The sequence below is a fragment of the Tachyglossus aculeatus genome, chromosome 26 (genome assembly GCF_015852505.1).
Source record: "Tachyglossus aculeatus isolate mTacAcu1 chromosome 26, mTacAcu1.pri, whole genome shotgun sequence".
NCBI classification, from domain to species: Eukaryota; Metazoa; Chordata; class Mammalia; order Monotremata; family Tachyglossidae; genus Tachyglossus; species Tachyglossus aculeatus.
In genome coordinates, this window is record NC_052091.1 from 2826161 (window position 1) to 2835309 (window position 9149).

A 9149-nucleotide genomic window follows, 5' to 3' on the forward strand; every position below is an offset into this window, starting at 1 on the left:
GTGTCTTAACTGTACTCACCCAAGAGTTGTGTGGCGCTTTTAGACTGAGAGCCCACTGTTGGGTAGGGGCTGTCTCTATATGTTGCCAACTTGTGCTTCCCAAGCGCTCAGTACAGTGCTCTGCACACAGTAAGCGCTCAATAAATATGATTGATGATGATGGAGCAGTGCGGCCTAGAGGGAAGAGCCCGGGCCTAGGAGTCCTTAGGACCTGGCTTCTAATGGCGGCTCCGCCACTTGCCCACTGTTGGGTAGAGACTGTCTCTATATGTTGCCAACTTGTACTTCCCAAGCGCTTAGTACAGTGCTCTGCACACAGTAAGCGCTCAATAAATACGATTGATTGATTGTCCACTGGGTGACCTTGGGCAAGTCACTTAGGCTGCCAACTTGTACTTCTCAAGCGCTTAGTACAGTGCTCTGCACACAGTAAGCGCTCAATAAATACGATTGATGATGATGATGATGGAGCAGTGCGGCCTAGCGGGAAGAGCCCGGGCCTAGGAGTCCTTAGGACCTGGCTTCTAATGGCGGTTGCGCCACTTGCCCACTGTTGTGTAGGGACTGTCTCTATATGTTGCCAACTTGAACTTCCCAAGCGCTTAGTACAGTGCTCTGCACACAGTAAGCGCTCACTAAATACGATTGATGATGATGATGATAGAGCAGTGTGGCCTAGCGGGAAGAGCCCGGGCCTAGGAGTCCTTAGGACCTGGCTTCTAATGGCGGTTCCGCCACTTGCCCACTGTTGGGTAGGGACCGTCTCTATATGTTGCCAACTTGTACTTCCCAAGCGCTTAGTACAGTGCTCTGCACACAGTAAGCGCTCAATAAATACGATTGATTGATTGTCCACTGGGTGACCTTGGGCAAGTCACTTAGGTTGCCAACTTGTACTTCCCAAGCGCTTAGCACAGTGCTCTGCACACAGTAAGCGCTCAATCAATCAATCGTATTTATTGAGCACTTACTGTGTGCAGCGCACTGGACCAAGCGCTTGGGAAGTACAAGTTGGCAACATATAGAGACAGTCCCTACCCAACAGTGAGCTCACAGTCTATAAATACGATCAATATCAATAAGTACGATTGAATGAATGAATGAATGAAGTCACTTCTTGGGAAGAGAAGCAGCTTCTAGCTGCTAGAAGCACTTCTAGAAGAGCAGCATGGCTCAGTGGAAAGAGCGCGGGCTTTGGAGTCAGATGTCATGGGTTCTTATCCCGGCTCTGCCACATCAATCAATCAATTGTATTTATTGAGCGCTTACTGTGTGCAGAGCACTGTACTAAGCACTTGGGAAGTACAAGTTGGCAACATAGACAGTCCCTACCCAACAGTGGGCTCACAGTCTAGAAGGGGGAGACAGAGAACAAAACCAAACATATTAACAAAATAATGTGACCTTGGGCAAATCACTTCACTTCTCTGAGCCTCAGTTCCCTCATCTGGAAAATGGGGATGAAGACTGTGAGCCCCACATGGGACAACCTGATCACCTTGTATCCCCCCAGCGCTTATAACAGTGTTTTGCACATAGTAAGCACTTAACAAATGCCATTATAAAAAAAAAAAATCCCGGCTCCCCACTTGTCAGCTGTGTGACTTTGGGCAAGTCAAGCGCTTATTACAGTGCTCTGCACACAGTAAGCGCTCAATAAATACGATTGATCATGATGATGATGAAGTGGCGGCGCTGGGATTAGAACCCAGGTCCTTCTGATTCCCGGGGCCATGTTCTATCCCTTAAGCCACGCTTGGTTCATTCATTAATTCATTCATTCAATCGTATTTATTGAGCACTGTGTACACAGCACTGTACTAAGCGCTTGGGAAGTACAAATTGACATACTAACATCTCTTCCTCATCCGGGGCCCCGTTTCCACCGGAGGCACAGTCAGGGGTGTCTACGGGACTGGGATAGATATAAGGTAATCAGATCACACACAGTCCCCGTCCCATTTTACAGATGAGGAAACGAGGCCCGGAGAAGTTAAATGACTTGCTCAAGGTCACACAGCTGACAAGTGACAGAACTGGGATTAAGAGCCCAGGCCCCTCTGTGCTCTTTCTGCTAGGCCACGCTTCTTCTCTGGGTGTCACTCGGGGAGAGCTGGGGCCTGCCGGATTCAAAGGGAGCTAGTGAACCGGGGGTCAGTCTCGAGAACTTGTACTTCCCAAGCGCTTAGTACAGTGCTTTGCACACAGTAAGCGCTCAATAAGTATGACTGATTGAGAACGAGGCAATGAACAGGTGGTCTGTGACTGGAGAGGGCGAGCTGGGGTGTAGTGAGAAGGGAGTCGGAGGGCAGGGAACGTACCGGCTAATTCTGCTGCATTGTACTCTCCCAAGGGCTTAGTACAGCGCTCTGCACGTAGTAAGCGCTCAATAAAAACTGTTATTGATTCAGAGGAAGGAGGGAGAGAGCGGATGGGAGTGCCTTGGGAGGGCAGAGGAATGGGCATCCCATGGAGGACTGTGGGGAGACGTGTCATCGCGACAAGAAGTCGGAGTTCCCCCGGCAGAGCCCCCCATCACCCGTCCCCCCCCCATGTGTTCTGGAAGATCAGGATCCAGCGGGATGGGGGGCAATGGAGGATAGTGGGTGGAGTCATGGAGGGTCAGCGGCTTGGAGTAGGTGGGGACGGGGGACCCAGAAGCGGATCCGTCTGTATGGAATGAGGGAAGGGTGGTCAGCCCGCCTCTTGGGGGGGAGGGGGGGGCCCACTGTTGGGTAGGGACTGTCTCTATATGTTGCCAACTTGTACTCCCGAAGCCCTTAGTACAGTGCTCTGCACACAGTAAGCGCTCAATAAATGCGATTGAATGAATGGTGGGACCACAGCAGCAGGCTTTTCCTACGGGCCCCGCTCCGGACACCAAGATTGCCACGGTTCAGGCCCGGGGGCAGCCGAGGCCAAATCAATCGCTGGGGTCTACGAGGTCCGTTTCCTCCTCCTCCTCCATAGGCAGGACAGATGGGTGGGTGCAGGCAGAGGCAGACAGCCCGGTTGGGTTTTCTTTCAATTTCTTTATTTGCTTACGCACAGCCGCCACAAGTTGGCAAGCTGGGGTGGGGAAGAGGCCTCTGGCAGGTTCGGCTCCCGCACCTCTTCATGTCAAGCCCTGGGACGGGGGGCGAAGGGGGGGAAGGATGGAGAAGGGGCAGGGGTTCCTGCCGCACTGACCCTCCTCTTCCTCAACCAGGAAGGGAGGGGGATGGCAAGGAAAGAGCCAGAACAAGACGGCACCCCGGGGTCCCCTTATGTCACCCCTCCGGCCACGCGCTCCGGGTGGTCAGGACCCAGCGGGGTGGGGGTGGGGGCTGGAGCCATCGGGAGGAAGGGGATAGGGGCGGGTGGGGAGGCCCGGAAGCAGATCCATGCGCTCGAAGTCACGGGATACATGGGGAAGCGAAACTCCACGGCATCCGCCCCAACCCCTCCGCCGGCCAACGCGGGGGCCTCGGGGAACGACCACGCGTCCGGGGACATTTCAGTCGCTCCCGTCATTAAGCGTCTGGGCGGAGGGGGTGGGGCCGAGGCCCTGGGCTGAGGAGGGAACGCCACTGAGGCTGGGGATCTGGGCTTCCCCTTCCACAGACCCGATCCTCCCGGCACCTCCACGGCAGATAAACCAAATCCACAGATCCTCCAACCCCCACCCTGACCAGCCCTCACGGGTGGATCCGACCTGCTCCTGGGGAGGAGAAGGAGGGGGATGTCAGGGCCTCTTCTCCACCCCCCCAACCCCCAGCATGCGCCCCCTCACCTGCGCTAGCCCCCGGGCCGGGGGGCTCCTTCAGTAGCCTGGGGCTAGGGTGGCCTTGATGGCCATCTGGATCTTGGCAAACTTGCTCTCGGAGTCCACGAACCCATCACCCCCCTGCGGGCGGGTGATCAGTGAGCTCCGGCCGGCAGGACCCCCCTCGCCGGACTCCTGTCTGGGACACTGCCCCACAGCCCGAGACCCCAGCCCCTTCCAGGGAGACCCCAGATAACTCTGGCCACACCCAGTTGCTACCCCCAACCATCCCCATCGCCCCCAGGGGAGGGGAGGGGGCCGGAGAGGACGAGGGGCCAGGGTAGCGCTCACCTTCTTGGAATGCACCAGCCTCCCAGCTACTGTCACTTCAAACCAGCCGGTGACCTGCGGAGTCCCCTCGCCGCTCTGTGCAGACGGAGGGGATGAGTCCAGAGACGCCCCCTCCCCACCTCTCCCCCCACTCCCAACCCAAGCCTTTGGGAGGAACCGCTGAGGCCGTAGGACTCTGCTGGGGTGTGGTGAGAGGGGTCCTGCCAGGAAGCAAGGGGATGACCCCCAGATCCCATCCAGCCTGCGGTGCCAGGGAATCTAACCCTCTCCCACCCACGACCTGGGGCCCAGGCACTCACAATCTCCACCTGGCCGGGAAATTCATTTTCCAATTTCTTCTTGAGCTGCAGAAACTGGGGTGGGGGAGAAGGTGGGGAGGGTAAGGCCTGGGTCTCTCCCCTCTGCTGGGGCGAGAGGGACACCGAGGTGGACTGGGGGAGAGTTTCGGGGGTCTCCATCCCCACTCTCCAGCAACATCCCCGGGGAGGGGGGCTGAGCTTCCAGCTGGGGCGATTTTAATCAGCATGGAATTACAAGGGGAGGAAAGGGCAGGAAGGAGGATGGAGAGGAGGAGGAGGAGGTTGGGAGGAGGGTAGACAAGGGGCAGGGCTTACCTTGGGTTTGTAGCCTCAGGCTCCGCTGTAGGGACAGACAAACAACGTGCGTCATGGAAAAAGAACCGAGGAAACACTCTCAGTTCCCACCTTTATCATCAATCGTATTTATTGAGCGCTTACTGTGTGCAGAGCACTGTACCTTTAGTGAATCTATCGCTCCCCAACTCAGCGGACACTGGGGAGCCCCTGACCGCACCAGCCCTGTCTTCTGTCAGCCCTAAATCCTTCCCACTGCAGCCACCTGTTTCCAGGCTCAGGTGAGGGGATTAGGCAGGGCCGGGGTGGGATGTCTTGAAAAGCCCAGGAAAAGGTCCTCTCCCTCCCTGAAAAGTCCCTCCTCACATCTAACCTTCATTCATTCATTCAATCGTACTTATTGAGTGCTTACTTTGTGCACAGCACTATACTAAACACTTGGGAGACATCCCTCCTGTGGTATTTGTTAAGCGCTTACTATGTGCCAAGCACTGGGGTAGGTACAGGATAACTGTGTCAGACACAGTCCCTGCCTAACATTCATTCATTCATTCAATCGTATTTATTGAGCGCTTACTGTGTGCAGAGCACTGTACAAAGAGCTTGGGAAGTACAAGTTGGCAACATATAGAGACGGTCCCTACCCAACAGTGGGCTCACAGTCTAGAAGGGGGAGGCAGACAACAAAACAAAACGTATTAACAAAATAAAATAGAATAAATATGTACAAATAAAATAGGGTAATAAATACGTACAAACATATATACAGGTGGTGTGGGGAGGGGAAGGAGGTAAGGCAGGGGGATGGAGAGGTGGAGGGGGGGGAGAGGAAGGAGTGGGCTCAGTGTGGGAAGGCCTCCTGGAGGAGGTGAGCTCTCAGTAGGGCCTTGAAGGGAGGAAGAGAGGTAGCTAGAGTAATAAATACTTACAAATATATATATATACAGGTCCAGTCCAGTGACCTTGTATTGACTTCAGCGTTTAAAACAGTGCTTGGCACATAGTAAGCGCTTAACAAGCACCATCATCATCATTATTATTATTAAGTCACTTGACTGCTCTGGACCTATTCTATTCTATTTTGTTAATATGTTTTGTTCTCTGTCTCCCACTTCTATTCATTCAATCGTATTTATTGAGCGCTTACTGTGTGCAGAGCACTGTACTAAGCGCTTGGGAAGTACAAGTTGGCAACATTTAGAGATCCTACCCAACAGCGGGCTCACAGTCTAGAAAGGGGAGACAGAGAACAAAACAAAACATATTAACCAAATAAAATAGAATAAATATGTAGTAGTAAAATAAATATTCATTCATTCATTCAATCATATTTACTGAGCGCTTCTAGACTGTGAGTCCACTGTTGGGTAGGGACCGTCTCTACATGTTGCCAACTTGGACTTCCCAAGCGCTTAGTACAGTGCTCTGCACAGTAAGCGCTCAATAAATACGACTGATTGATTGACCTCTTTCTTATCCCAGTGCTTGGTACAATCAATCAATCGTATTTATTGAGCGCTTACTGTGTGCAGAGCACTGTACTAAGCGCTTGGGAACTACAAGCTGGCAACATATAGAGACGGTCCCTACCCAACAGTGGGCTCACAGCCCGGCTCCGCCGATTGTCAGCTGTGTGACTTTGGGCGAGTCACTTCACTTCTCTGGGCCTCAGTTACCTCATCTGGAAAATGGGGATTATGTATATGTATTATATATATGAATGTATATGAATGTGTATGCATATAAGTATGCATATGTATATGCATATATATGTATATACATGTTTGTACATATTTATTACTCTATTTATGTATTTATTTTACTTGTACCTATCTATTCTGTTTATTTCATTTTGTTAGTATGTTTGGTTTTGTTCTCTGTCTCCCCCTTCTAGACTGTGAGCCCACTGTTGGGTAGGGACCGTCTCTATATGTTGCCAACTCGGACTTCCCAAGCGCTTAGTCCAGTGCTCTGCACACAGTAAGCGCTCAATAAATACGACTGATTGATTGATTGTTGGGTAGGGGCCGTCTCTATATGTTGCCAATCTGGACACAGTAAGCGCTCAATAAATACGATTGATTGATTGATTGTTGGGTAGGGACCGTCTCTATATGTTGCCAACTTGGACTTGCCAAGCGCTTAGTACAGTGCTCTGCACACAGTAAGCGCTTAATAAATACGATTGATGATGATTGATTGGTAGGGACCGTCTCTATATGTTGCCAGCTTGGAACAAGCGCTTAGTACAGTGCTCTGCACACAGTAAGCACTCAATAAATACGATTCATTGATTGATTGTTGGGTAGGGACCGTCTCTATATGTTGCCAACTTGGACTTCCCAAGCGCTTAGTACAGTGCTTTGCACACATGAAGCGCTCAATACATACGACTGATTGATTGACTGATAGTAAGCCCTTAGTCCAGAGCCTGGCCTATAGTAAGGGCTTATCAAATACCAGGATTAAATTAAATTATAATTGGATGGTGATTAGGTTAGGGGCCGGGCCACACTCACCAGTAAACGACATGAACTTGGACGACGCCCCTGCCAGAGGCTTTGAGAGACGCCATGGCCGAGCGTCTCCTCAGCAGCTCCCTCAGCCACGCGCAGCCGCAGACGCTCAGGCAGCAACAGCGCAGGCGCGGGCGGCGGCTCCTCGGCCGCCCGCGGACGGTTCCATCGTTCGAACTTAGAGGGGAGGACGGATGAATCCTACCTTACTCTCTCCACCCCCAGAAAGTCTTTTCCCTACTTCTCCACTCTCCTTATTTTTATATCTTATTATAAGTTTATCTGTAATAAAGTAGTCGCTGTTCCTCTGGAGGGGAGCGGAGGTGGACGTTGTTTTCTTCCAGTACCCCCCCAAATACCTAAAATGGTACAGCTCCGCTCCGAGGGCGAGGCGAGGGAGACCGAATGCGCCTGCGCAGCGTTGATTCATTCATTCATTCATTTCATTCTTGTTCGTTCGTTCGTTCGTTCGTTCGTTCGTTCGTTCGTTCGTTCGTTCGTTCGTTCGTTCGTTCGTTCGTTCGTTCGTTCGTTCGTTCGTTCGTTCGTTCGTTCGTTCGTTCGTTCGTTCGTTCGTTCGTTCGTTCGTTCGTTCGTTCGTTCGTTCGTTCGTTCGTTCGTTCGTTCGTTCGTTCGTTCGTTCGTTCGTTCGTTCGTTCGTTCGTTCGTTCGTTCGTTCGTTCGTTCGTTCGTTCGTTCGTTCGTTCGTTCGTTCGTTCGTTCGTTCGTTCGTTCGTTCGTTCGTTCGTTCTTGAGCGCTTACTGTGTGCAGAACACTGGACTAAGCGCTTGGGAAGTCCAAGTTGGCAACATCTAGAGACGGTCCCGACCCAACAGCGGGCTCACAGTCTAGAAGGGGGAGACTGACAACAAAACAAAACATATTAACAAAATAAAATAACTAGAATAGATATCAATCAATCAATCAATCGTATTTATTGAGCGCTTACTGTGTGCAGAGCACTGGACTAAGCGCTTGGGAAGTCCAAGTTGGCAACATCTAGAGACGGTCCCGACCCAACAGCGGGCTCACAGTCTAGAAGGGGGAGACTGACAACAAAACAAAACATATTAACAAAATAAAATAAATGGAATAGATATCAATCAATCAATCAATCGTATTTATTGAGCGCTTACTGTGTGCAGAGCACTGGACTAAGCGCTTGGGAAGTCCAAGTTGGCAACATCTAGAGACGGTCCCGACCCAACAGCGGGCTCACAGTCTAGAAGGGGGAGACTGACAACAAAACAAAACATATTAACAAAATAAAATAAATAGAATAGATATCAATCAATCAATCAATCGTATTTATTGAGCGCTTACTGTGTGCAGAGCACTGGACTAAGCGCTTGGGAAGTCCAAGTTGGCAACATAGAGAGCCTGTCCCTACCCAACAGTGGGCTCACAGTCTAGAAGGGGGAGACTGACAACAAAACAAAACATATTAACAAAATAAAATAAATGGAATAGATATCAATCAATCAATCAATCGTATTTATTGAGCGCTTACTGTGTGCAGAGCACTGGACTAAGCGCTTGGGAAGTCCAAGTTGGCGACATATAGAGCCTGTCCCTACCCAACAGTGGGCTCACAGTCTAGAAGGGGGAGACTGACAACAAAACAAAACATATTAACAAAATAAAATAAATAGAATAGATATCAACCAATCAATCAATCGTATTTATTGAGCGCTTACTGTGTGCAGAGCACTGGACTAAGCGCTTGGGAAGCCCAAGTTGGCAACGTATAGAGATGGTCCCTACCCAACAGCGGGCTCACAGTCTAGAAGGGGGAGACTGACAACAAAACCAAACATATTAACAAAATTAAATAAATAGAATAGATATCAATCAATCAATCAATCGTATTTATTGAGCGCTTACTGTGTGCAGAGCACTGGACTAAGCGCTTGGGAAGTACAAGTAATACAATACAAGTAAAA

General features: G+C 50.8%; 1 protein-coding gene across 1 annotated transcript; it reads right to left on the reverse strand.

The window, feature by feature from the left end:
• Nucleotides 1-3012: 3012 nt before the first annotated feature.
• SELENOW (selenoprotein W) lies at nucleotides 3013-7303 on the reverse strand. Its single transcript, XM_038767397.1, has 6 exons — nucleotides 7209-7303; nucleotides 4711-4735; nucleotides 4396-4449; nucleotides 4097-4171; nucleotides 3773-3886; nucleotides 3013-3552 (listed from the first exon to the last, which is right to left on the reverse strand). The coding sequence occupies exons 1-5, from the start codon at nucleotides 7262-7264 to the stop codon at nucleotides 3803-3805; spliced, it is 294 nt and encodes a 97-aa protein (XP_038623325.1). The 5' UTR covers nucleotides 7265-7303; the 3' UTR covers nucleotides 3013-3552; nucleotides 3773-3802.
• Nucleotides 7304-9149: the final 1846 nt, after the last annotated feature.